This window comes from Brachionichthys hirsutus, unplaced genomic scaffold (genome assembly GCF_040956055.1).
Source record: "Brachionichthys hirsutus isolate HB-005 unplaced genomic scaffold, CSIRO-AGI_Bhir_v1 contig_847, whole genome shotgun sequence".
Classification (NCBI taxonomy): domain Eukaryota; kingdom Metazoa; phylum Chordata; class Actinopteri; order Lophiiformes; family Brachionichthyidae; genus Brachionichthys; species Brachionichthys hirsutus.
The window spans coordinates 99554-127071 of record NW_027180362.1 but is presented as its reverse complement, the minus strand read 5'-3'; the positions used below and the strand labels follow the sequence as shown (position 1 = coordinate 127071).

At 41.6% G+C, this 27518-nt stretch overlaps 4 protein-coding genes across 5 annotated transcripts; 2 read left to right on the top strand and 2 right to left on the bottom strand.

Annotated features, from left to right (window-relative positions):
• The first annotated feature begins 516 nt into the window (after positions 1-516).
• On the top strand, positions 517-12642 carry LOC137914068 (myocardin-related transcription factor B-like). Its single transcript, XM_068757686.1, has 14 exons — positions 517-616; positions 3760-3825; positions 4984-5039; positions 5121-5196; positions 5454-5603; positions 5769-5944; positions 6431-6571; positions 7412-7653; positions 7966-8101; positions 8197-9060; positions 9632-9742; positions 9845-9973; positions 11607-11667; positions 11755-12642. Exons 1-14 carry the CDS (start codon positions 517-519, stop codon positions 12225-12227), a joined length of 2781 nt encoding a protein of 926 aa, XP_068613787.1. The 3' UTR covers positions 12228-12642.
• A 2043-nt stretch (positions 12643-14685) lies between these two features.
• LOC137914082 (U11/U12 small nuclear ribonucleoprotein 25 kDa protein-like) lies at positions 14686-16276 on the bottom strand. The gene is made up of 5 exons (XM_068757702.1): positions 15922-16276; positions 15487-15577; positions 15233-15338; positions 15064-15138; positions 14686-14968 (listed from the first exon to the last, which is right to left on the bottom strand). The coding sequence occupies exons 1-5, from the start codon at positions 16138-16140 to the stop codon at positions 14911-14913; spliced, it is 549 nt and encodes a 182-aa protein (XP_068613803.1). The 5' UTR covers positions 16141-16276; the 3' UTR covers positions 14686-14910.
• A 1560-nt stretch (positions 16277-17836) lies between these two features.
• Positions 17837-21706, bottom strand: LOC137914069 (cell death-inducing p53-target protein 1-like). Its single transcript, XM_068757687.1, has 5 exons — positions 21649-21706; positions 20597-20741; positions 20297-20437; positions 19809-20085; positions 17837-19398 (listed from the first exon to the last, which is right to left on the bottom strand). Exons 2-5 carry the CDS (start codon positions 20670-20672, stop codon positions 19287-19289), a joined length of 606 nt encoding a protein of 201 aa, XP_068613788.1. The 5' UTR covers positions 20673-20741; positions 21649-21706; the 3' UTR covers positions 17837-19286.
• Positions 21707-22434: 728 nt separating this feature from the next.
• Positions 22435-27072, top strand: LOC137914072 (probable E3 ubiquitin-protein ligase MGRN1). 2 transcript variants are annotated; one of them, XM_068757692.1, is made up of 16 exons: positions 22435-22522; positions 22739-22857; positions 22934-23022; positions 23125-23271; positions 23553-23670; positions 23749-23815; positions 23952-23995; positions 24103-24150; positions 24441-24509; positions 24603-24762; positions 24861-24970; positions 25540-25754; positions 25956-26067; positions 26143-26186; positions 26283-26395; positions 26960-27072. In XM_068757692.1, exons 1-16 carry the CDS (start codon positions 22435-22437, stop codon positions 27070-27072), a joined length of 1656 nt encoding a protein of 551 aa, XP_068613793.1. The 2 variants fall into 2 exon arrangements, with proteins under 2 accessions (XP_068613793.1, XP_068613792.1); XM_068757691.1 differs by having other exon boundaries at positions 26143-26188; positions 26291-26395.
• The last annotated feature ends 446 nt before the right edge of the window (positions 27073-27518 follow it).

The following is a 27518-nucleotide window of genomic DNA, read 5'->3' as shown; positions in this document are numbered from 1 at the left end:
GAGTGACTGGAGGTCTCGGAGCATCCTGTGTCTCTGCAGCTTCACCTTGACATCAGATCCTCTGGTGGACTAGATGTCAGCTATTCACTTATGTTTGAACTCCTTGTCCCACTGAGACACTCCAATCCATGAATTACAATTAGCCTGACTCCCTTTTATCTCACTTCCTGTTAGAGTTAGTAGTAAATAACATCATCTGACCACCACATCTCAAAACAAAGGCTAATTAATAATTCTAAACTAATTCTAAAATCAAAAGTTCAGCTCTGTTGCTGTAGTCTACTGAGCCCAAGTAGTAGATGACCTGGCGAGGGTTAAAATGAGCAGCGCTGTGTTCCCTCCTCCTGACATTGACTGAACACACACGCACACACACACACACACACTGTCTTAGCTGAGGCCAACACACAGCCAGAGAGGAGGGACTGCTTGCAGTTCCAAGCCCTCGCTGTCGTTTGTGCAGAGCTGGATCTTTTCTCTCCCTGACTCTGCTTCCTCCACTGGCCCAAACGCTCCATGGGACTCCAGACCTGGAGGCCAAGCTCATCACGACTGTCCTCTATGGCCTGCCTCGATGTGGAAACCCCGGCCATCTGCATGGGTAAATTCAAATCAGGTGCTTTTTCTGTTTCATGTCTAATCTACATGAAATCCATTGTTTGGCTTGAATAGCTGTGTGAATTAAACACTATTTTACCTCTGTCAATATAAATGTTTCTGGCAGCAGTCAATAGCCTTCAGCAGGATATTGTAGTAACAGGAAACGGCAGCTGCAAAGACAATTGATATTCATCATTCTTATAGGAGAGGATATTGTATTCTTATGGCTGATTAATCAAACGCCTAGAAAAGGTCACAGAATCTGTGGATGATTTAGGACACAATACTCATCAACTCTAACCTCCTGTGTTTACATGGGCACTCTCACACTATTGTAGTTTGTGTGATATACAAATAAGTTGCTCGTCAAAACTGTAGTCACTGTTTGTATATTCAGATTTTGGTTGTTTGCGGTCCTCAGAAGCTGTGGGCTCCTTTCTTACATACATAGAGGTTTGCCGGTTTTTAAGACAATTGTATTAAGGTTATGCAATCATATATGGGTAACTTAGGGTCATGTTTGTGAAGTCAACTTTATGCAAATAATTTACACGCCACTTCACAGTTCATGAGGCAACAATGTTGCATGTCGAGATAAATATTTGCATTTGAAAAAAATGGTAGAAGTGATGCTTTTAAAATGCTACATAACTCATGAATAATACGTACCTTAAATACTTTAAATACCGTTAAATACCTATTTCATGAAACTTGGCAAACACATCAAACATACATGAGAGAGGTACTTCATGATTTCTAACATACACAGTATTCATCTAGAGCATATCTTTAAAACTATTTCAATTTTCAAATATACCGGTACAGTATATCAAAATGCTGGATGAGAACATTTTCCTATTAAAAACAGTTGTCGTTTTATTTGATTTCATGGCAACACCTGACTCCTATTCTTTGAAGCATACCTATACACATCACATTAATCTTTGGCTTTTCTTTCCCATGGCAACAGTTTGGTGTTGAACTTTGCTTAAAAGGAACTGGTTGTATTTGTCATCATGACACAGAAGAGTGCAAAGAGGAAGTGAAGTGAAGATCCTACCTTCTTCATAAAGTCCCTTCCTTTAAACAGAACTATGCTCCTTTAAATGCAGACAGTACTTTTGTACTTGTAAATTAAGTTTTCTTTCTATAATAATTTTTACATGTACTTTTAACTTTCTTCAACAAAATGTTGATCCTTTATTTATTTTATTATGTGTGTATCCATGCAGATATGCTCAGTCGGGTTTGCAGGGGCCGGTGAGGAATATGTCATCCACTGACAGCTCTTGTTTTTATAATTCAATGTATCGGTAATCTGAATATTTGTGGTTTAGTCTACCTCTGGATATAGATGGCTCGATTTTAAAGCTAGCAGAAAATGAGACTCTGTTTAGACTCTGAGGTATTTATAACCATAAAGACAACATGACCCAGCATGTCTGTTTCTGAATTGAATTCAACTTTGTCTGAACTAGAAGTATCTGAAGAAATACAAAACATTTTTTTGTAGGTTAAGGGAAAGTCATATAAAATGGGATACCTCCAGGGACGATTTGTTGAGAACAACAAGGGTCTGATTAGAGATGTCATAAGTAGGCAGGGATTTCAGCAAAGCCGTTCCTCTATGTCCCTAAAAACCTCTGTTTATGCTCTGTTGGCGAGCGAGCGAGTGGAGCCAGTTCACATCGCCAAGAGGTTATCCAGGGTTCAGGTTAAACACGAGATGACACAAAGTGAGGAGCACCCCAGGCATGAGCCGCTGACCCACACTGATGGTCAGATTAAACCCTGCATTCCCTTGTGGAACAGGACGACAACTTTTTGTGTTATTGATATGCAGTTTTAGTCATAAATCATTCTTGGCTGTGGCAATTCACAGCGGACATGATTATTGAGACAAATCACTGAGGCAATTTTTTTACAATCTCTTGGTATGATCTGTCTTGGAATTACCATTACACCCTTTGTCTGGGTTTGTAATAGGAAACAAAGCAGGCGAGGCAGGCGCACACTGTGTCCTCTGCTCCAGAGTTTATGGGCTGTTCTGAGAGTAGGATCAACCTCCCACCCTTTGCCTCGGTACTTGCCATTCTGCGTCCCTCTGCCTACCAACGGAAGCCCATGAGCATCCACTCTGCTCTGCATGCAAGTGGACATCCCACCCCCTTAACTACCCCGACATTTCTTGGTTCCCAGGCCTTGTTCTCACAGCTGCCCGGTTTATTTTTGCTACAGTGAGTCACAGAGGCCTGTACAGACGCAGCATGTCCCAGGAGAGTTGAACAGGTCTGTGTGTGTGTGTGTGTGTGTGTGTGTGTTTATATCTGAGTGGGAGTAGCTGTTTTCCCTATGTCACTGAGTAGTTCTAGCTAAACTAACTTCACTTCTCTACAGTGGTGCCAACAACAGCCTCATGCTCTTCACGCCGGCGCCTCGTTCGTCCTCATCACCTATTTACCTCCTCTTCAAACAGTTTTTTCTGCATGAGGCAGTGTTATTCTCCTGAAAAAGCATGACCATGCTCACATGTTTGTAAATGTTTAAACTGGGATCTTACTTCAGTTTACACTGATGTGATAGTAACACTAATGATCATTCAAGTACTGTATATGGGGCCTGCTTGCAGGACTCATTGATTTCTGCTTGAAGCTAGTCGTGTCTTTTAAATGCCACAGTGGCGTAATGGACGTCTGCTCATCTACCCAGTGCGACATTACATTTTAAAAACAATTCACCCAGTTGAAACGGCTCACTTGGCCTTCACTCATGGCATCAACCATCTCCAGTTTTGCGCAATATCAACGTTGCATCCCTCAATAAGCCCTCATTTATCTGTCATCTGCACAGCATTTGTTTGACTTTTATGCATTTGCATCCCACACAGCCATATTGAGTCTTCTTGGGAAGGCTCTTGGCCAATCGCATCGTCCTGTTGGAATATGATGTTGTAAAACTTGTGGTACTCGTAAAAAGCCATACAGGAAGCAAATAGGATGTCTGTGGTTGTAGAGCGGGTTTACTCTGAGTTTTTGGAGCTGCATATTGATTGGGAAATAATAAGTATGTACTTTATTTTATTTGAAATCTAACAGGTTTCACAATTAAAGCCGGAGTGAACTTGGCTCAACTCTGACCTCAGTGTCTGCTCTTTCACAGTCCTGCAGCTCCGTCTGCAGCAGAGGAGAACTCGGGAGCAGCTCATAGAGCAAGGCATCATGCCACGTGAGTATTCATTCCACCGTCCATTCTTGTAACCAATATATCCTGAGTTACATGTTTCTCTCTAACTTCTACTTTCTACCTTCTGTGGTTCTTAATCCTTATTGGATTTATTGCATTTATAAGTATAAGTTTCATGCACAAGACCGAGTACAGCAGTTCTTAATGATGTTGGGGATCATCAAAGTTAATGTTTTAAACTATATTAGTACATAAAGGCATAAATTACAATGTAAGCTTCCACATAAATCATTACTTTAGTCCAGAAAGTGTGAAGGATGTCATCCTATATATGGTTGCTGCCTTAAAGCAGCACACCAGAATTAACTTCTACTCTAGACCATTCCTCCTGCGATGGGACAAAAGCAGAGTGCCCCATAAAAGATGAGCTGAATCTGAAGCGAAGCCCTGCTGGTAGCTCAGATTGTTGAAAAAGAAAAAGACAGAGATCTACATCCTTGTAGTCAGCCTTGTAGTCAGGCTTCAGCTCCACACGGGAACATCAGTCAGCGGCTGAGCCCTAACTGGAGGCCAGTCATCCCTTGATCAGCAGACAAGCCTCTCCGCTTTAGCATTTCTGCTGCTCCTACACTTGCAGGCTTACGGTAGGTATGCAGTGAGTTTCTGGTGATGAGCAGGAATGTATTTCTTTGTTCTCTGACACACTCCTCGGACTGCCCCCTTAGCCGATGGGTCTTTAAATCAAACAGAGCTCGTCATAGCCCAGTCAGTGAAGCAGGACGATTTTATTCAATGAGATCAAAGAGTAATTCTCTGCATGGAACATTCTCTCTGCTTGGGTCAGTAAAGCCGGCAGTTCCTGTTTGACTCCCATGACACTCACCCTAATAATGTCAGACACCTGCACAACAACAAAAGTGTGAAAATATCTTTAACTCTGAGCACTTCTGTGTCTCTGAAGGATGTCATAAATGTCATAAATAAAGTCCATTACAGAGAGTGCACAGAGGAAACCTGATGTCTAGTTAAAAGTGTTCTACATTGCTCCTATTATTTTGGACATGCCTCTTATAATACATAATTTGCTAGTTAAATAAATGTTTATTCATCTTGAAATGTAAGGAATAGTTTACTTATGTGTGGAAATATGATATATTCACCAAGGAAAGTTATGAATTGTGTTTATTCACCTTTTGCCAGCTCTGAAAACACCTGTTGCGTTTCATGAGCAGATTCGCAACCTAGAGAGAGCCAGGGTAAGTCTTCATCTAATAACAACACCGTGCAGCTCATGATTTTAATCAGTCCTTAATCAATTGTGATTTTTTTTTTTTTAGACTGGGAACTTCTTAAAGCACAAACTCTGCAGCAGACCACATCGCTCTGAGCTTGTCCGTATGCACATATTAGAAGGTAATTATCTTCCTGTGTGTTCTTGCTGGGCAACGACATCTAGATAACAGAGATGAATAAGGTGCTTATTCGTTTAATCGCACTCTCTGCCTGTTTAAATTTGTTTTACAAAGTCATAGGGAGATAATACAACATGCCTTTGAGGTAGACACGAGTTTGTGAGGTTTGGCTTTGAAGTGAGTCACCAAACAAAATGATTAAGAGGCTGACTGATGCCGGCTGAGTTCACCTCTCATGAACCGCAGTGTATTTATCAGAGACGCAGGCTGAACAGTCCCTGCAGGCCACGCAGATGAAGCTGAAGCGAGCTCGACTGACCGATGACCTCAATGAGAAGATCGCCCAGCGGCCTGGACCCATGGAGCTGGTGGAGAAAAACATCCTGCCTGTTGATGAGGCCGTCCATGGTAGATACTTAAAATACTGTCATACCATTGCTGTCAGAAGACCTGAGTTAATCTTATTTTTGTTTTAACCCACCATCACCATCACCGTCACACACTTTGATAGCCAGAAAGTTAACCAACTTATCATTTAAAAATAAATGAATCCATATTTTTCTTATGTGTGTTGCCCCACAGGTGATAAGGTAATCTACTCTAAGCCACCAGATATGTACAGCTTTGAGGAGGACAGCAGCGATGCCTTATCACCAGAACAGCCTCCCAGCTCTACGTCTGTCTCACCGAGTGAGTCTGGAGGGACCGAGGCCGTCGTGACTTCCTCCAACTCAAACACTCCCATGCAGGTACACTAATAGTAATACATTACAATTCACAAAACATGAGCTGCCATTGTGAATCAGAAAGAGTTTCACAATTACAACATTATTTTACGAAAAATAATTTATGAACAAATGGACATCGAATTCCTCACAGCCAGAAGGTTCTGGTTTCAGATCCGTATCTGGCAGATTTCTGTCAGCATTTATGTGTATTCTGAATTCTAATATGTGAATAGCTGAGTATAAATTATCCATAAGCGTGACTGTGGGTCTGAATGTTTATCTCGTTGTGTGTCTGTTTTTAACTTTTTTACTTGCGTATTTGTAATTTTTTTAAATATGTAGTACTCGTGCTATTATTCTCTGACTCTTTATCAAACTGTTTTTGATTTTATTTTTCCATTTCCAAGGCCTTTTTTTCCCTGTGAGAAATGATGATTAACAGATGAAGCGACTTGAATGTTCTTACCAAAGCATCATGTGCTTTCTCTCTGTCTCTTCTTTTCTTAGCAGGCCCCGCCACCTAACTCTCAGTCCGCCCCTGATTCCATAAGCCTTAGCGTCACCAGTGAGCAACTAAGCAATCAACAAGCATCTCAACCTCAGGCAATCACTTACGTTGCTCCCAAAATTGCACCGATTCTTGTGAAGGTGAGCTTTATATATTTTTATCTGTTTTGCGTTTCATCAAACTGTTCTTAGACGCACCGTCATCGTTGTTGTTGTTTTTTTTTTTATCTCAGTCTTGACCTCTCTCACTCGCTCAGTGTCTGTGATTTATTAACTGTCCTTTCTACTTGTTGTTTCCTTTGGAAAAATGCTGCTGTGGTGATGTGATGTCAGAAGACATATAGGCTGTGTTTTGTCATAGTGAATGTCACATCAGTTTGGGGGGGTGAACTGAATGTCAGCATTCTGCCAAGTCAAACATAGTTCAAAGAACTACGGAGCTTAAAGTCGTTTCACCAATCCTCGATCTTAAATCTCTGCCAGCCACAGTTTGTCTTCAATTAGGGTCAAATGACAGGCCCTCCTCAGTCAAGCTGTGTAAAATGTAAGCCAAAAACCAAGGGATGGGAGTGAAGCAGTAACTTGTTGTCCAACAAACTCTCCCTCATTTGAGATATGATAAGGGAATGATCTTATCATATTGGAGGGTGAGTGCCTGCTTAGCCCATCTTTAATTTCTGGTTTCATAGCTACCCTGCTGCTCTTATGCCAAACCTTTCACGTTTTTATCCTGTAACTGTAGGTGGTAAAACAATGAGGTTTTCCCTTTCCTGCTGTTTTCATCGAGTGTCAGAACAATGTTCCACCTTAACACTTCCATCTATAAAAATACAGTCTCAGTTCAAAGTCTTGTGGTGTTGGTACTGGCAATGCGAACTGCATTCCCAGATAAACTGGACTGAGATCAGTCAGCGGGATCATTTATCCTCCAGATGGTCCACTCTGGTTGTACATGCTCCTTCTCTGTGTTGTGCTTTGCAGCAAAGCCTGCCCAAGCTGTCCAGCGATAAAAGCCGCAGCAAAAGGAGCAAAGAGCCCAAACCACGGGTGAAAAAGTTAAAGTACCATCAGTACATCCCCCCGGACCAGAAGCTGGAGCTCAATGAAGTGCAGATGGACTCGGCTTATGCTCGCCTCTTGCAGCAGCAGCAGCAATTCCTGCAGCTCCAAATCTTAAGTCAGCAGCAGTACAACTACCAGGCTGTGGTGCCTTCCACAATCAAGTATGACTGTATTTAGCAACACAAACGCTCCTTTTATTCAGTTAAATGTGATTTTGGTTGAGCCCACTTTTGCTCTCATGTGATCAGACTGATATTTTTGTGCTTTGTTCATTAGAACTTCAATCATCTAAAAGTTCAAGGCTGGATTTACGGATCATATTAGCCATTTAGCCACAGCTGTTGTTTGTCTCCAGTGCATCACATTTGCTGTCTACATCCTACACAGAAGCTGTTGATCATAGAAAATGAACAACAGTTTTAAATTCCCTCTATGTCTATCCTCCCTTTTATCTTCTCATCTTAATAAAACAGACCGACAACTGAGGTGCAAACCAGCTGTTCCAGTGCTGTGAAAAGTGAAAACTCTGCATCTAACCCTGTGCACCCCCGGCGCAGTCAGACAAACCGCAAGCCGGATCATCTACCAGCTAAACTGGATGAGATGAAGGTGACACATGGACATAATTTGATTCTATGCACCTCGTGCTATAGAGAAGGGAAAAGTTGAATTTTGAGTTTTAACAATACCTGTTGTCTTTACAGGTTGCTGAGCTAAAAATGGAACTAAAACTCAGATCTTTGCCAGTTTCTGGAACGAAGACAGACCTAATCGAGAGGCTAAAGTTGTATCTGGAGAGCTCTAATACCCTGACTTCCATTGGGACAACAGTTGTCACAGCAGCTCTGCAGTCAGAAAGCAAAAAAATAACCCCGCCTGCGTCCCCTATCGCGTCAAAGGTGTCTACTCTGGGCTTAGCGGACAGCATTATGGCAGACGGCACCGCCAAGCTTTCAAATACTGTGTTTCTGCCTGTGAACGCCACACAAAGAGTGGAGGATTGTTCAGAAACGAGGTCCAACGAGAAGAACTCTGAGAAGGACAAGCGCCTCCACGAGAAGGAGCGTCAGATTGAGGAGCTGATCAGGAAACTGGAGCAGGAGCAGAGGTTGGTGGAGGAGCTGAAGATCCAGCTGGAAGTTGAGAAGATGAGTCAGCAGGGCAATTCACCACCTCACCTCAGCCCTCTTCCTCCTGTCCAGGTCAAAGAAGAAAACAGAACCCCTTCAAACTGCTCAGCATCCTGTAGTTCTCCTGATGTTAGAGCGATGGTCAAACAGGAGAAGGTTGAGGATCAGTGCCACCTACTTCCTAACAATGAGTTCACCAAAAGCCTCCAGACTGTGAAGATGTCTGAAACTCTGCAGCCTGTCCAGGCTGGAGCTCAGATCCTCCTTCAAGCATCCCCTCCAGCTGCAGCAGCAACTATTCCACTCCCTGCCAGTGGCATTAAATTACACACTGCTGCTAGCAGCGCAGACGAAAGCCTCGTCCAGACTGCTGGACAGGTGCCACAGACAATAGAGTCCACCGCAGCACTGCAATGCAGCAGTCAGCCACTGACAAGGGTACAGTAAGAACGCATACTAATGGGTGCCTTAGTTAGTGTCATCAATCATCCTTATTATCTGTGACTGTGTTTTCTGTGCTGTAAATTTAGACTATGTTCCACACCACTCATCTGGTGGTGGGTTCAATGCCACTGCCACACATCAGATGTTTTTGGGGGGGGTTTCATAAAATGGGTAGTGTATCTTCCTTGTTGCCACAGTAATAGCAGGCCTCATCTGGATGCTGAAATGGTTCCCTACTCAGGCCTGTGGAAACTTGGGTTGCTGGAGCAGGTGCTGAGTGAGGGCTGACAGTGGTAACCCGACTGCCCTCTGTTGTCCCTCTGCTCCGAGCCAAACACCAATCCAGAATTAGCAGCTAAAAAAACAACTTGATACTACAGAGGAGAGCCCTCGCGCGATGTGCATAACAGGGCAAACGGCATCGTCATGTCTTCATTTAGGTTCTGCAATTCCCTCCATTATTATTTAATAAATGTGTTTATTGCTCTCATAAAGAGGGTAGAAACAACCAGGCTTGATAGCATTAAGGCTGTTCATTCATGCTTCTGCCCTGATTTCTCTGCAGATGTGGAGGATGGAGAGCACAGCGCAAAGTTTGCTCGGCACAGTTACAGCAGGTGAATGTCATGTGGGAGCCTCCTCTGACCAAGCCGGCCCTAAAACGCCTACAAATGAGGTAGAGGATGATGCTTTCCTCTATTAGGGTGTGCTTGCTGATTTACTAGATTTAAACCGTTTATCATTTTGTGTAAGGGAAATTTGTCTTCCTGTTCAATAGTCTCTCCATACCACCCAGCAAACGTTCTCGGAGCAGCCAAAATTTACAAGCCACGTGCCAAAGTGTAAAGACCCACCCCGCTATGAGGATGCAATCAAAGAGACACGCAGCATGCCAGTAGCTGTTCAGGTGACCATTAAATAAACTACAGTGCAGTATAACCTTTAAATCAGGGGTCCCCAAACTTTTTCCTGTGAGGGCCACATCACCTTTTCCTTCTCTGATGGAGGGCCGGGGTCAGTTTGTAGGAAAAGTGTGATGATGGCTGGGGTGCCTAAACATTTAGGGGCCGAATGCGGAGGCAGGCTGTAGTTTAGGCTTCATCTCACCATCACAACTACACACAGTGACATGAATCGAGTGTCACACACGCAATGCCTCTCGCACCCAAACTCAGTCTCTCTCCAGCATCATCACGAAGTGCAGCAGCGGTGAAGAACGACTGGATCAATCAGCTGATCCAATGCAGCTGCAGAGGAGCAAACAACAAACCTCAAATTCCACTCCATTCGCCTTACCTGGGCGAATGGAGTGGCCCACTGGTCCACTCCATTGCGCCCAGGTGTGCCCCGGGCCCGCCCTGTTGCCCCTGCTCCACCTCATTCCCGTAGTGGGATTCGATACCAGGGCCATTTCGCCCCCCCCTGCCAACTATGCCAGGAAACTTGCCCTTTTATCATAACAGTTGATTTTTCTTTAAACATACAAAGGGCGCCGGCATGATCTGTGCGCAAAATAAAGCAGGAGCAAAACCGAGTTTGGTACTCACATCTTTAATCGTCATACAAACGAGTGCGCGTTTTCAAAAACAGAGCCGGAGCAAACCAGTTTGGTGCACAGAATTTTTAATTGAACAGCTGCGCTAGATCTCCGTCAAACATGCCGGGCTCCCTTTCTTCATCGCCAGTCTCTTTCCGTGCGGCGGCGGCTTCTGCGAAGGCTCGTACAACAATGCTAGCAAACAGTTAGCCGAAGCAGCTACACTCCATTCACAAACGGTGACGCTGCGCTGCCTTCCACTCCGAGTGGAACTGTGTTCTCCCGTTATCCGGCGCTCCCACGCAGCCCGCAGTTTAACGTTGCGCGGTCTTTGGTTAATCCACCGGGGACGATGCTAGTCAGCCCGTTAGCGCGTTAGCTTGCTTCACTCCGGCTTAGACCGTATCGGTGAGACCAGCGCGCACGGCGTCGCCGATCGCAGGAGCCGAGTTGCCGTAGGTCTTCTCCTTGCTTCCTCCTCTTCCTCCATGGATTCATTAATGCTGGATCCTCTCTCCGCTGCTCTATTCCCGTGTTCTGCTGCGGGGCCGACAGCCTCCTCCGCTTCGTTAGCACGCCATGATACTATGGCGCCTGACTATAATACTATGCTGAAGGACAGCATCGGTACATATCACTCCGCGAGGCGCCTGACGGAGTCCGCCTTACAACAAAACATAGGACGCGCGGACGATAGGACGTTCGGCAAATTTAGAAGATAATTTAAGACATTTACGTGCATCTTACCGTGAAAATACGGTAAGTTGATATTACAGAACATCGGAACATTAACTTTCTGGCCGTATGTCATTAAAAATAAAAGGGGGGCTACTCATGTTGTATGGAAAGGAAAATAAGTAAATTTTATTTTGGGTCTCTGGTATTGTTCAGGGGGCCAGGCCAAATGTGGAAATGGGCCGGATCCGGCCCGCGGGCCGTAGTTTGGGGACCCCTGCTTTAAATAGTTAATACACATTTAAACCTTGTTTCTATTTATTTGCAGACTCCAACTGCAGCTAGCCAGCAGATGGACGACCTTTTTGACGTGTTAATCGAGAGCGGTGGTGGGAAATGCTGAAAATTAAAGAACAAAATATGAAGTTGAAATAATTATAGATTTCTAATTTTTATGTTCTGTTGATGCTTTCCAGAGATCTCCCCGTTGATCCGTCAGAATCCTCCCAGCCAGGACAAGGCTCTCTCAGTGACGGCCAGCGTAACCATCCTTCCCATCAGCATGGTCTTATCTCACCCTCCACCTTTGGTCCAAGTGGCCCAGCTGCCTCCCGCCCAAATCAACCCGTCTGCCAGCTTGGCAGCCCTGACCTCTGATACGCGACTTAAAACCCTCCTGGATGGCATCCTGAACACTCAGACTGAGCCACAGACGCTAAAGCTCATGGAAGAGCATTCGCCAATAGTTACCATGGAAGTGGACGCTGTTGAAAACACACCACCCTCATATTTGAACCTGCACAGTGCCAACATAGACAATATGGACTGGTTGGACCTCAACCTTTCTGTGCAAGCAGGGGGGGTCAATTCATTAGACATGTCAACGCCAGTGGGCGTCTTTTCTTCCGACTTCCTGGACTCCAGTGAACTACACTTGAACTGGGACTGAATGCTGTTCAGGTGAATGCCTACACCCATCAGACTATTTCAGATGAATTTGCTTTTCTATGCAAGAGAGTATACCTTATATTTCCTATGTGAAAATGTAGGACTTCCTGAGTTTTGGAGCAGCTCTGTTTTGCTCTCTGGGCCAATAAATCAGCTCGATTCTAAACCCATTTTGCAGTGTCAGTTTAGACATTGCTGCATTGCATCATTTATGGTCTTTGAACTCTTTGAGATTGTTTGGAGAGACTGATATAAACTGGAACTGGTACTGATTGATTGCAAAGACAATTAGCTTTTAACATTTCAATTTCAATTTATTCCACTTCATTCTGTATCTGTTTTTACACTTTCAACACAGTGTTGTTTTTGTTAATGTCGTAAAGAGTAGAAAAACTGTACAAACCCTGGTTAAAGAAGGTATGGATTAATACTGCATGTAGCTGGGGCCATGTGGGGTTACAATGATCACTATCAAAACAGATTATAAACACACAACTGAAACTGTTGCAGCTGTGTATGTCTAATTTCTGCTGCATTTACCAGATGTGCAACTGATTTGGGAGCATAAATATGACAAGAATATAGTGCTAACTATTTGTTTGATGAAACCATGGTCTCATCAAACAAATCTTAACTCCTGCATCCACAATATGCGTTTATCCACCGTCTAAATCTCTAAAACAATGTGTTTACTATTTGTAAACTCAGACAGGTTTAAAATGGAGAAATACTCTCTTCACCAAGCAAGACTGTGTTCAAATGGATAATGAAGATTTATGCTTGCAGCATCACTAACATTTCTAAAGAACGGCAGATCGATTCTTGAAGGAGTAAAAATTATTGAAAAGGGCTTTTTGGATTTTTTTGTAAGTACTTTATTGCACGGTAGAGGAAACCAAACCAACATCTCTGTGCACAGCATAGCAATGTTTCAACAGGCACGCAGAAACATGCAGTAATAACAATATTCATATGAACCACTGCTGATTTGTCTCATTCACTGCTTATTAAAAATAATATATGCTGATGCATTAAATTCAATTTGTATTGTAGTGACATCTGCTGGTCGCAATCTGAACCAAATCAGCTTTATCAAATCAAGTTTTTACTCATTTTATTTATAACAAGTTGCAAAGGCTGACTTTTGATATGAAGCAATAAAGATTTTGTGACAAGGAAATCATTATTGTCACATAATGTGTCACAGCAGAATAGTTTCTGGGGAATTAGGTGAGGTGTGAGCTAAAGATCACTGCACTGACTGTTGATCTGAGTTTAGGAACCGTTTCCAGTTCAACAGCCTTCAATATTTTAGATAAAAATCTACAAAACAGAATATAAACATAGCAGCAATTTTTCATTTCCTTGTAAACACAGTAGTGTCGTGTTTAGCAGTCGAAATGTCACCCTTTAAAATGGACTATGTGATAAAATGAGAAATATTTTGTCTTTTCTACAGCACGTATAACTCATCACCAAGATATGTTGTACTGTAAACTGGCTCTAAAGATCTCTGACCATTTATGGGACCCATGCTGAATACCACTGATTTATGACTGGCTCTGTCCTCACTGCATTTTAGATGCTTGTTGTTAAACCCCTGCTTAAGAAATCCTATACCTTGATCGAAAGCCAGCAGGTATAACAGCAATTTTTGTTGCCTTTTCTATGTGCTTTGTCTTTGTCCTCCATGAGCTACAACCTCTCATCTTGCCTCCCCATATGTGAATTTTTTCATTTGTCTCCCTCTCTCTGTGTTTGTCTATTTCTTGTTGCTCCTATCTGTGTGAATGATGTGTTTGAGCTTTGCCTCTGGAATATTTAGCTGTCATTTTCCATCCTGATTGTCCTTACTGTAGCTTTACTATATTGGCCTATTTCTTCTTTATCTGAGAAGAATCTTCCTCTTTTGCTCCCCCTCTGCTAATCTGAGTCAAGGGTCTCAGGATGACAGTCATACACTATACAGTCTGCAAGAAAACTGCCTCAATTTAGGTTGTTTTAAGCTTTATATAAACAAAGTTTGTAAATCTAGTTTGGATTTTCATAGCAGGTTTATGACCAATATGCCATTACAGTCCATCACTCCTCACTCAGCAAAAAATAGAAGAAAATACATCTATCCAGGTAGCATACTATAATAACCAGGATTACTCATAAATAGCAATAATAAATCATTATGCTTAATTGACAACTAATATGTTAACTTTTTCCTTTCATTTTATGGCCCAAATGTGTTTGTAACATGAGTTAACATCACAAAGTAATAGCAAAAAGATAATTTCATATATCTTTGGCAGGTAAAATTAAGGTTTTATGGTAATACTGGTATCGATTAACTGCTTGGTTTTTTAGCTGCCAAATGGACAATGTGTCAGAACTCAGCTGAGGGGCAAGCTCAATTAAAACACAACCACGTGATCACAATAAAATAATGTTGTTTATTTCAATGTTTCCAAACAATAAAACACACACACAAAATAGCAGTAAAATGTCGACTCATAGAGACGTACATTAGTTTGCCAAGTGAGTTTCTGCATAAATATTTTGAGCTTTATAAAGTGTATAAAGATATCCTGTCATGCAATCACTAAACAATTAAAATTATGCAAACAATGATCAAGCAGACAACATCAGTCACCATAGAACAAAACCATATCATCTGCCATGTTGGTGGTTATACTTCACTTTTTCCTGAGTCTCTTCATGAACGTGACTTCATCTCTGTTTCTGATGCCATAGCTAAACATAGAAAGGAATGCAGAGAGGAAAAAAATAGTGAACCAGTGCCGATAACAGCAGCGTTGAAAGAGGAGGTAAATATTTCTTACACTTACTCTTTAAGTCTCATCTTATCATCTTCAAGCCTTTCCCCTTGAAATACTAAATGATAAGTTCTCCAAACATACTTCCTGTAAATTATAGGAGATAAACAGTGTGTGTGAAAAAAGTTGAATGTAGTACTTCACATTAAATTTGTTTTTGAGAATGTGGCTTTGTGTTTACCAGCTGACATGTTTCACTCCACCTTCACGCTGTTGCTTCAGTTCCATGAATCTGCAAATGGCCTTTTTCAGGTCAAGGACAGTGGCATTTTGTACCACTACTATAGCTAAAGGATAAAAGAGTGTTCAAATAATGGATATTCAACATATTAAATTAACATCAGAATATAGAATGTACAGTATTATGTAATCAGAAAACATATACAGCACATTCATCTTTTTTCTTAGCTGCAAAACCAATATCTCAACACTTACGCATTACTTCTCCATCTGCCTTTAGAACTCTCACAGTCATTGCCTGGCCATACTCCAAAGCAATCTGAGAATTTACCTCCTCCAGAGTCACCTGCAGATAAACATTAAGATCAGGATTGAGGGAAATTTACAGGACTTCTTCAATCAATAGATATTTTATCAAACCCATTTTTAATAAACGCACATAACTAACTAGCAATTGTTAAAGTCTCAGAGGGGTCCATAAAACTATCTTAAGTTAGAGAAAGAGTAAAGTAAGCATGGTGGATTTAATGTAAAGAATCAAATAATTGTTACGGTGAGCACATACTGCTCACAATCAGAATATAGTGAATGTGTTAATTGCTATCTTATAACGTTACATATTCTTTTTCATTTCTTGGTTTATCATCTCATGACACTGCATTTGTTATATTAAGGGAAAATGAATCTAACCTGGATTGGTAGATCACAGAGCAAAGGGTCCTGGACAAGTCGAGCAAGTCCCTCTTCGAAAATGTCCAGGATCTCTGAGTGAGGAAGAGCCTCATCATCTTCCTCCTCTGCGTCTGGACCTGGTACCTCAGTTTTGTCTGTTTCGTTGTTGCTTTCAACCACTTCGACTTTTACAGATTGTCCTTCTCCCTCAATCCTATCCAGATTTTTCTCCTCCATTATCAGGTAATTAAGTCGTTCACAAATAATAATAAACAGCCACAGTTAGAAAATGTCAAAACTACTCGAATTATTTGTTATAGGATGTGAAAAACAGCATGTCAAAATGTTTGGATTACTTTATCTGACACATTTTAACGAGCATCGAATTGTGGAAAAATAAATGTCCCGTAGAAATATCTTCCGGAAGGAAACTGGAGCTGAGTATAAATGGTCCTGTAAGTGACCGCATATTTCTCGACATAAATTGACTCTAATTTTATATATGATCTAATATTTACTCATATATACAGCTAAAATGCTTGCTATTAATATAGTTGATTGACGTTTCTTGTATGTGTTGAATTTATAAATTAATTACGGCTTTTAGCTTTTGTTTGTCACCGACTGATAAACAAACGTCGGACCTGCTTACGTCATGTTCACTTCCGTTCTTCGCAGTAAACGAGCTGTTTAGCTAAAGCAGACAGTGTGACATTTGCTGTGTAAATTACTTCTCGGGATTTTTTTGTGTTAATTTGTAGCTGTTTGCTGTTTACCCGAGTAACATGCTTCTTTTTTGTCCAACCTGTGGGAATGTTCTAATCGTCGAAGAAGGACAAAAGTGCATGAGATTCGCCTGCAACACTTGCCCTTATGTTCACAACATCACAAGAAAAGTGAGTTATACTCCATCGAGATGAAAAACCACGGCATACTTTATGTTGCGTGAAGGTTTTTGGCTACAAAGATGCTAATTTTTTTCCATTCGTGACATTATTTCTTTTTCTACAGGTAAATAACAGAAAGTATCCGAAGATGAAGGAGGTCGATGATGTGCTTGGCGGTGCTGCTGCTTGGGAAAACGTGGACTCAACTCCCGGTAAGTGACTTGAGAATGTGGAAATGTGAAGAATTATTTTAAATTATTAAAATACTGTGATGGCAATTCATTGACATCTTTCAGTTAGTTGTAGTGGAAGTTTTTCAAAACTTAAAATATTTAATATGAAATAGTGTAATATTTCAAAACCCTGAATTCAAAACGGTGTATATTATTCTCCATGCACTATTTTAGTTTATAATAATTTATTTTAACACGTGCGCTTATTTTCAGTAGGATATAAGCTTTACCAAAACTCAAGGATGAACCTTAATTTTTCACAGCATTGTGAAAAGCCTTAACAGTGTAATAAAACTGCAAATTCCTTGAACTTCTTTTATAGTTGTCAAAGCTGCTCTGATTTGTGGAGTCTCACCCAGATATAGATTTGTAATCATAATTAACAGGGTATTAAAAGCATATTGTTGCATGCGTACCATCTTTTACATAGTATAATCCAGACATTGAAATTCCAGAATTTATAGTCCTTCCAAACTAACATATTGCATTTATGTCTGCAGAAACTTGCCCGAAGTGTGCGCACCTCCGGGCATATTTCATGCAGATTCAGACCAGATCAGCTGATGAACCAATGACAACTTTCTACAAATGCTGCAATGCCCAGTGTGGGCACAGATGGAAAGACTGAAAACTTTGCACAATTCAAAAATGTATTTAATGGTCATGAGGCATATATTAAATCATTCAGTCTATATTGAGTGATTTATTCTGTTTAAAGACTCAGCTGAATATTGTTTTCATTTCCTCGGTGTCTCTGCAGATTATTCCCTACTCAGGCATATTTCTTTCCAATAAAAAAGAAACATCTTGTTCTTATTTTTTATTGATAAAATAATACCTGTATACAACAGTCAAAAATGTGTTGACTTACATATTTAAACATATCACAGACATTTAGAGAGCAATGCAGCTCAGCATTATTCACAACACTGGCATACAGTACCTTGAATTAAAGTTCAAGCAATCCAATGCCAAATTCAGTTTTCCTTCACATATTAGCAAATCCCAAAGAGGGGAAAAAAATCACATTCACATAGCGTCAAGGATTGAGCAAGTGAGAAGTATTCATTTTGACGTTGCTGATGCAGACAAGCCACTTGGCAATTAGTGGCAGTTTGGGCATGCTTTGGTGGAACGATGGTTGTTTCACTGTCATTTTGCAAGATCTGTTACAATAATGTATTTGAAGCGTATTAAGAGGTCTTTATTGTACATTAGTCAAGATATCCTCGTAATCTAACATGCATTTGAGCAGTGCAGGTACTCTTCAAAGGCTCGTTGCAGTTGAAACTTAAATTGATGATGGTGTATCATGTCATATCTATTTTAAACTCGCTACTTGCTCATGGCATCAGTGAGAAGACCTGGTGCTGAGCCATTTACAGTCAGTCCGGCAGCTCCAGTTTGACTAATATAGTGTTACTATAATGTGCACGTATAATGAGTCACTGAGGAATAATCAAGATCAAATGCTGCTTTGGCTTGAGATTACAGTATAAATCACATTTTCCCATCAGAGCCATCCATCTGAGGAAAATGATAGCTAAGGTTCATAGTTTTCTTTGCATCAGATATGTGAATGTCAACTTAAAGTGCAAATCTTTATTAGCAAAATTTGGTGTTTCAGGGACAGGGCACTGGTGCCTTACGACTGAACCCCAAATAAAGCAAGTAACGTCAACCTTGAGCATTCTCAAACAAGCAAGCAAATGCATCAGTTTAGTTTATCAAGCTGAAAATTGTTCACATTAAAAAAGGAAAAAACATTGTGTTAAAACACAAGTATCAGACATGGACAAAAATACTCACAGTTATCAATAACTAAATGTATTTAAAATAAACAAACTTCAGTACAGTTTATTTCTCAAGCTTCGCAGATAACTTCAAAAGATCTTAACACGCTTCTCTACCTGGAACCTCCGTTTCCATTAACGTGCAACATCAACACTTCCTCCAGGTTTCCACAGGTGTTCTGATGTGCATGTGGTCTGTTCGTATCCCAACGGATGTTTTTAGTGACCTACATCTTCTGTAGCTCAGGCATTTCTACATTTAAATAGCTTGTGTATACGCATTGTTATGCCAAAAGGTGTGTGTGTGTGTGTGTGTGTGTGTGTGATAAATGTGATGTGATCGCATGAGGAAACTGCCCCTACAATTAAGAGGGCTGCACAACACTATGCGAAAAAGAGGGTGGAGGAAACCTCTTACTACCAGCACGAGATGTGAGTTGATGCATGGTGTAGTGTACATCTGTCGGTGGTTAGCATATACGCTTGTATGTGTAAATGTAGCCCTTACAGTAAGGGCAGGTGTGTGTCACATCCTTGAGGTCATCAATCAGACAGGGAATCAAGCAGCAGCCGAGATCACACCTGGAAACAGACAAAATGGCAACAATTCAATCACGTGCAGGAAAAGAAAAAAATTCCTATATGTGATTCTCACATCTTCAACCTGGCAGCATGAACACAATCACCTCAGTTCGAAGGTGGGCACCCTGGATTCGTGTCACCAATGCAGGATCTCACCAAATATGGTCACAATCTTCCCTTGCTTTCTTAAATTACGTTGCAAATACCATACATAGTGAACCTGATTAAAGTGGTATTTGACTACCAATTGCTTATCAGTGCATCCATAGTGAATGTAAATTTTCATTAAGATCAAGATCTCATGGAATATCCAAAAATAACAGGCCAGAAAAAGGATGCAAAAAATGAGGTAACGGGAGCCTCTTTTTCACAGGCATCGTACTGGAATGGGAGACCTGTGATCTACTTACCCTACAAAGAAGCAGAAGAGGCAGAAGAGGGTGTTCATGAGACCGACATCATGCGAGATGTGGGTGACGATTGCCTGTTGACAGTGCGGACACACAGTCTGAACCGGCGAGGTCTGGAACATTTCCCCCTGCAGTACAGTGACAGTGGTGGCTGCTCCTGGAGGAGCAAGGACAGTTGCTGTGTGACCCCCCATGTGGACAAAGTGCCCAGGGCCGGGGCCCATCTGTCCTGGAATCAGGTGAGGAAAGTGACCGGGATGAGGAGGGTAAGGGCCACCTGCAGAGGAGTCAATGACACATCATGTACTGTGGCATTCATGTTCAGAAAATCTTTTAACACCATTCTGTGGCAGTAGATTAAAAAGAAATGTGTGAAAGCGTGGAACTATATACTAATATATCAGCCTTGGCATGTTTATACAGTATGCTGTATCTTTGTGTGAAGTGTTGATGCTTTATAATGTTTTCAGTGCAGGAGTCTACAGGACCTGGAGGTGGTTGAGGCATGGCCATGGGCATGGGCCCTTCTCCAGGGACATGTGGGGGAAGGAAGCATGGTTGTGGAGCCTCATAAGGTGGAGGACCATATTCCGGTGGTAAGGGATGCCCTTGCGGCGGTGCAGTTCTTACTGTTGAACACAAACAAGATAAAATTATATTTAATGCAAGTGCAAACAGGTTCCATTTCTATCACACGGCACAGCAAAGCTCAAGACGACAGCAGACTTCACAGTGAATGCAAAATAGTCTGTGTATCCAGTGCAATGCTGCAAGTTATGGTTCAATACCAGGTTGTCCATTCTTCTCCACAAAAAGAGGTGCACTGGGACCTCCGGGGTACGGAGGTGGAGGGTCACTGGACATACTGGCCGGATATCTGTTTGGGGAAAGGAGATGGACACGGACCTCCCCTCTGGACTTTTGTTCTGTGAACTTAAAAAAAGAGTTTGTGTCATGCCCCATTGTTAATGAATTAATATAACACAAGAGAATAATTGAAATAACAAATAGCACAAGTGAGAGCTCCCCACTCCTGTCTCAGAGATTATGTTTCTGCAGGAAATGAGATTTCCTCGCTTGTTAAAAAATGTTCAGCAAATCCATCAAATACCATTGGAATATTCTGCATAAAATATAAAATCATGTTCATGGAAGCAAGTGATCCATGTAAATAAAGCGGTAGAAAAAACTCACACATTACCGTAATTAATCACTGTCCTAATTCTGGTTGATGTTACAAAAAAAATCAAAAACAGAACTCAGCGAACGCTTCTGCTTCTCATCTCTGCTAGCACGCTAGCTGGTGTGTTTTTAATTCCTTTCCCAGATAATCCAGCTCAAAGCTACTTGTACAACTAACCACAAATAACTCGGTTATGTAATGGAAGCTAGTTGAAACCGGCCCTGGCGTTATCTTCATCTATTAAATGCATCCCGTGCATCAATACATCTTACATAATCATTGACATGGTGGCTATCGGAGAGAACACGGGACTTTACGTCAATATTGTTGGCTAATTGGAATGTCGCAAAGATTTAGCATACCTGGCGCTTACATATATCGAGGAACGATTGTCAACGAATGTTGTTTTTGTTTTTAACCTCGGTTCAGTTCGGTAACTAAGGAGACAATGGTGTGTTTGTTAGCTAACGAAACAGAAAGCAGTTTTTAAGATTTCATATGCTACGTTTGCTAGCTAGCAAGCTAGCGTCGCCATTTATTGTATAAAAAAACAACAAAGTGGAGATAATGTTCTGAGTTGTAAATGAATGTTCTGAGTTGTAAATACATAGCGCTGTAAAATAATGCTCATCGCAGCTGTTAGTGTGTGAAAATCACCTGGTATTGAGAGAGACGCAGCCTGATCGCGGTGCAACAGAAGTTATTTGACGTTCGATCCGACCCTTCTGAGAGTCTACGTCCGCTGAGAGGGATTTACGCCTGACGTCAATATGTTTTATTTATTTATTTTTATAGTGACAAATGTTTAATCATTACAGCTCAAGGTTTGATCAAGTAGACAAATGATAATGAGTACGTATAGAAATACATACGCCTATTTAGTTTGTATTTACTCTTTACCGTTTCGTAGTATTGCTGATAATGAAAACAAAGTAATTCCAATAGAGTTGATGATTCGGTGTTACCACTATCTCCTTGACTTTTTTATATTACTTTGAAAGCACGTGCCGGAAACGTTGTGTATCTTGATTCACGTATATCAATCAATCAATCAATCAAAGTATAGTCGCAGTTCTTAATTATAACCACAAGAGGGCGTAATTCACATTGAGGTAAAGAGGCCTTCGGGAGATCCCATCTCAGTGCGCATGCGCAGGACTTCCGGAAACACTTGGAGACAGCCAATCAGGAGGTAGAATCTTCAATGTTAGCTCAGGTCTGACAAAACAGCATCAAATAAACTCCCTCTGCTGTATATGCAGTAACATTCACAGCCCAGCCGCGGATAATCCAGACTTTAAAATGTTACATTAATCGTTTATTTCTGGTTGTTGTAAATTTGTTCGGGCGTTAGCTTCCGCTAAAGGCAGGGCTAGTCGGAGCTTGCTAACGCGCTGTCAGCCTGTAAGCTAACGCTAGTTAACATCGGCCACCCGACAGAAGATGGGTTCCATCCTGAGTCGCAGAATCGCTGGAGTTGAAGATATCGACATCCAGGCTAACTCAGCATATCGATTTCCACCTAAATCCGGTAAGAATATCTGTTGACTGAATTCGGCTCTCCCATAAACATGGGACATGTATCATAATAAAGCAAGAGCAAACACGGAGACGCCTAGCATGCAGTGGCTATCCTCAATTTAACATAAAGTCTAGCTAATTTATTTTTGTTGATCATCATAATCTGACAAGAGATGCTGATACTAATCAATTTCAATTGTTTTTTGTTCTTGTCTTTCATGCCCAGGGAATTATTTTGCAAGCCACTTCTTCATGGGAGGAGAGAAATTTGACACACCACACCCTGAGGGATACCTTTTCGGGGAAAACATGGACCTGAATTTTCTAGGAAATAGGCCAGTGCAGGTGAGAATAGATTGCTTTAAACCCATTGTGATGCAGGACTACATTGTTATTCATACTGTTCCTCTTATTCGAGTAGTTTCCGTATGTGACGCCTGCTCCCCACGAGCCTGTGAAAACCCTGAGGAGTCTAGTTAACATCAGAAAGGACTCTCTGCGTTTGGTCAGGTAAAGCTAGCAAGGAAAGCTTCAAACAAAAACCCCCAGTTCAAGTAAAGAACTGCTTTGAGGAATAGACATTCCTCTGTTCATACTTCCTCCTTGTCGTAGGTATAAAGATGACTCTGACCCGCTGGAGGAGGACTGTGCAAAACCAAAGGTTCAGTACGGTGTGGAGTTCACCTTTGATGCTGATGCACGGGTGGCCATCACCCTCTACTGCCAAGCTTTTGAGGAGTTCTCCAATGGAATGGCAGTGTAAGAATTTGATTCTTTAAATTGAATAATAGTAATAACGAATATTGTAGTCAATATAACAAAAAGGTGATCTTGGTTTACGTATGTTTATGAATCAATCTTAAAATTGATCTGCATTACCCATGTTTTTAATCTACGCAAGTTTGAGGAATACAATTTAAATGAATCAAGCAACAGGTATGGGGAAAAAACAAAACAAAGGATTGTGGGGAAACAGGAGAGCAAGCCTCCTTTGTCTGCAAACACACTGACCCCCCCCCCCCCCCCCCCCCCATGTATAGGTACAGCCCAAAGAGTCCATCACTGGCCTCTGAAACTGTGCATTACAAGCGAGGGGTGAGCCAGCAGTTCTCCATGCCAGCTTTCAAAATAGATTTCAGCGAGTGGAAAGAGGAAGAAGTAAGTTTCTGCAGCAGTTGGCAACACATACTACAGTGAAAAATGAATATCCTGATTAATGCATCTTTGTCCTGAAAGCTCAACTTTGACCTTGACCGAGGAGTGTTTCCCATGGTGATCCAGGCTGTGGTTGATGAAGGGGATGGTAGGTTAACGGTCACTTACACTGGATGCACAAATATAACAGGCACATCAATAGTTATGAGGAATTGGAGAATATTTCAGTTTAGACTTGTCAACTTAAATTTACATTGACCAGCGTACTGTGTTTCCTTTTCAAGATTGCCTTGGACATGCGCATGTACTTTTGGCAGCCTTTGAGAGAGTATGTATACCTCAAAGTAAAATAAAATGATTTCAGCATGCAGAAACAGTTTTTTGTATATGCTAAATAACCTTTTCCTTTTCGTTCTTTCTTTCTTTTATCTCCAGCACGTCGATGGCAGTTTCTCCGTCAAGCCTCTGAAGCAGAAGCAGATTGTAAGTTCTTATTTCAAAATAGTTTTTGGAAAATTCATTTGTAGTGAATCACCCTAAATCAAAATCATACTGTGGTTGTTACAGAATCGTATGCATTCATTACAGGATGTTTTACACCTCATACCCATCTTCTGCTTTCGAAAAACGTAAAAAAATTTAACAAGGTTAATAATAATGAAAACAAAACAGTGGAGAGAAAATGCTGTACATTTATCTTGTCATCTCTCGTGGAACTTGCAGACTTTTATCTCTCAATCATGAAGATGAAATTCTTCTTACTGAATCTCTAGGTGGACCGTGTGAGCTACCTCTTACAGGAGATCTATGGGATTGAGAACAAAAACAACCAAGAAACCAAGGTTCCGTGGAAATATCACCGCATGCATGGATCACAATTCTGCAAAATCTTAAGGAATGTTTTGATTGTGTGACTTTTTCTTTTCTTTTTCCAGCCATCCGATGATGAAAACAGCGACAACAGCAACGAGTGTGTTGTGTGTCTGTCTGACCTGCGAGATACACTCATCCTGCCCTGCAGACATCTGTGTCTCTGTAACTCCTGCGCAGACACCCTGCGATACCAGGCCAACAACTGTCCAATCTGCAGGCTGCGTGAGTAGTGTGACAATATTTTAGTTTATGAACATCATCCATCATTTAACATAATGAATTATAATGTACTTGGCGTATCCCTTTGTTCCTCCCATCAGCCTTCAGAGCCTTGCTGCAGATCAGAGCTGTCAGGAAAAAGCCCGGTGCTCTTTCCCCGGTGTCCTTCAGCCCTGTTTTGGCTCAGACTATGGACCATGACGAACACTCGGTGCGTCTCATGCACATCTAGGTGTTACCAGTTAAAGTATGCTGAAATTGGGAAAAGATTTCACCACTAAAGAAAAGATGGGCATGGATTAAGTGAAGTTCTGCATTAATTCCTCTTTTACTATTTCAAAACAAAGCTAACTAATGTGATCTACATTTAAAGAAACATGTATTGAGCATCAAGCTGATATGTTGTTGCTTACTCTGCACATCTGTGTAATAATCAGAAACAAGACTTCTGGATGGCTTTGTTTAGCAGTGGCAGACAAGATGTGTACTTGACATATTTAAGCAGCAGCACAGCATTGTAGCGCGTAATCTCAGATTACGCAACCTGACAGAAAAGGGGAGACTCATAATTTCCAATGGCCATGCATGTGTCTGGGGAAATTGTTTCATAATGCAACGTGGTGAAAAAACAAGACATCACATTTTCAGTTTTTTTCTGTTCTGATAATATTACACTGCTCATTGGCTACCAAATAGTTACATCTTCCTTTAAAGATGCTTTAAAACATGTTGATGAGCTGTGCATTGATCCCACGGGTATTTGACTGTTTCTCTCGGTAGAGCGCAGACTCGGTTCCTCCTGGCTTTGAACCCATCTCGCTGTTAGAGGCGCTGAACGGTCTCCGCTCAGTCTCGCCTGCTATCCCAACAGCCCCGCTCTATGATGAAATTAACTTCTCTGGCGGTCTGGGAGGCGATGGCAGACAGCTGAGCTCCCCCGAGCATTTAAGTGATGGAGGTCTGCAGAAAGGCAAAGTCAGCAAATCCCCTGACAGGTAATCTCATGTGTACGAAACACATTCGTGTACACAAACATTGTCGTGTGTCATCAGGCTAGCACAGGAAACAAAATGAGACATTGATTTATGTTGTTTGCGTGTTGCATCTTTTTTGGCCATAGTAAAAATAATTGCAATAAAATAATTAGATGCTAATTATTGTAACACCGGTTTAACTTTCTTTCTTGTACCCGCTAGCACCCTCCGATCTCCATCCTCTCCGATCCAAGAGGAAGACGAGGAGAAGCTTTCTGAGATGTCTGATGCCCAGCCACACACGATGCTGTCCAGCAGCCCAGCGCCCACAGACGTAAGCTGCCATCTCACCGCTTAAAGTGTCACACTTGCAGCAAAGGCTTTAACGGGATCTTTCACCGTCTTTCAGGCCACAGCAACCGAGGATGTGGCCGAATCCCTGTCCCCGGATGACGGTGAGTTTGTCATTTGCTGCCCTGTTAATAATGTGACACTGATCAATATGCACTGTTGGTGAGAAATGGATTCATTGACTTTTATTCTCGTGGTTGATCCAGAGGACAGGATGCATTCTGGAGGAGACATTCTGCAAGACTGCAGCAGCGAACGCAGCAGCTTGACCAAAACAGAAAGTGACCCTCCAGGGGATTTGTCTCTGCCTGGTGAGTGTCTTCTGGCAACAAGAAATTGGAAATATCTGACTGTAAAACATTTAATAAATCCCTCCTAACAAGAAGGAAATCAATGTTTCTGTGCAGATGCTTTAAGTATAAAGACTATTAGCAATTTAAGTGACAGATTTCTGATTCGTACATACTGGTACCTTCTTTCTGGCTAATACATCTGTTCTCTTGACGTTTCTCTTCGTAAATCTGACACTCAAAGCTGTGATTTCCAGTTTATTGCATCTAACCACTGGGCTTTTGTAGTTCTCTGTTTCCTAACACTTCTATTTCCTACGGTTCTGTCCCTTCGTACCACCTCACTGGTCAGCACTAGGTCCTGATGCCTGCTCCATTGGTATGGAGGAATAACTGGTATGTAGGCTTTCCTCTGTGTTCTGCTTCTCTGTGCATGAGCTCTCCTTTCACAAATTACGTAGATCAATTTCCCATTTATCACAGGTAGAAAAAGAAAACAGTGCAATAAGTATTATGAAGTGGATTTCCTGCAATCAAGATTGATCAGCGTTTCCACAGTCTCACGGAAAGTTCCTTCCTCAACAGGTTCATCAGAGTCGACAGAAAGCCTGAAAAGTCAGAGCACAAACTGCTCCAGCCAGCCTCTCCTCTCTCCTTCAAGCAGCCTTCACCTGGAGGACGAACACCTCAACCCCTGACTCTGATCCAGCCGTTTCCCATCCCATTTATCGGAACACATTTTGTTTTTAAAGATCATCCGATCAATCTGCACCTTTTACAGCCGATTCCTCTACATTTGCAATCGGAGCCGACAGCAGCCCTGAAAGGGCGTCCACCAGGATCACGAAGGACTCACTTTATTCTGCCAGTATCCCCGACATTAAAAGAAAAGACAATTTATACCTTGCATTGAAAACATTTCATTAACTATTAAGATGCTTAGTCTTGGGTCTCTGTCAGAGTTTTGGTTTAGTAATGTGGATTCCAGAGATGTTTCCCTGCCTGTTATGGTGAAGCTTTTAAGCACACATATTTTAACTACCAACTGCTTGATGATGAATTCAGAAGAATTCATAAATTCATTGTATATTTAAATATAGTACAATATTCATCATCAGGAGTCGAGAACCTGTTTTTCCAGTGA

Bases quoted from the DNA above. Each gene is read 5' to 3' on its own strand.
- LOC137914082 (XM_068757702.1), bottom strand. From the start codon at position 16,140: ATGGAGGAGAAAAATCTGGATAGGATTGAGGGAGAAGGACAATCTGTA. The intron at 15,578-15,921 runs GTTAGATTCATT...GTTTATCTGCAG, and splicing joins TCTGTGATCTACCAATCCAG to GTGACTCTGGAGGAGGTAAA. The intron at 15,139-15,232 runs GTAAACACAAAG...TATAATTTACAG, and splicing joins GGAGTGAAACATGTCAGCTG to GAAGTATGTTTGGAGAACTT.
- LOC137914068 (XM_068757686.1), top strand. From the start codon at position 517: ATGGGACTCCAGACCTGGAGGCCAAGCTCATCACGACTGTCCTCTATG. The intron at 5,197-5,453 runs GTAATTATCTTC...TGTATTTATCAG, and splicing joins CCGTATGCACATATTAGAAG to AGACGCAGGCTGAACAGTCC. The intron at 11,668-11,754 runs GTGGGAAATGCT...GATGCTTTCCAG, and splicing joins CGTGTTAATCGAGAGCGGTG to AGATCTCCCCGTTGATCCGT.
- LOC137914072 (XM_068757692.1), top strand. From the start codon at position 22,435: ATGGGTTCCATCCTGAGTCGCAGAATCGCTGGAGTTGAAGATATCGAC. The intron at 24,763-24,860 runs GTGAGTAGTGTG...TCCTCCCATCAG, and splicing joins CTGTCCAATCTGCAGGCTGC to CCTTCAGAGCCTTGCTGCAG. The intron at 26,396-26,959 runs GTGAGTGTCTTC...CTTCCTCAACAG, and splicing joins AGGGGATTTGTCTCTGCCTG to GTTCATCAGAGTCGACAGAA.
- LOC137914069 (XM_068757687.1), bottom strand. From the start codon at position 20,672: ATGTCCAGTGACCCTCCACCTCCGTACCCCGGAGGTCCCAGTGCACCT. The intron at 20,086-20,296 runs GTCCTGTAGACT...ACTCCTCTGCAG, and splicing joins CATGCCTCAACCACCTCCAG to GTGGCCCTTACCCTCCTCAT. The intron at 19,399-19,808 runs GTAAGTAGATCA...GTCTGTTTCCAG, and splicing joins CTCTTCTGCTTCTTTGTAGG to GTGTGATCTCGGCTGCTGCT.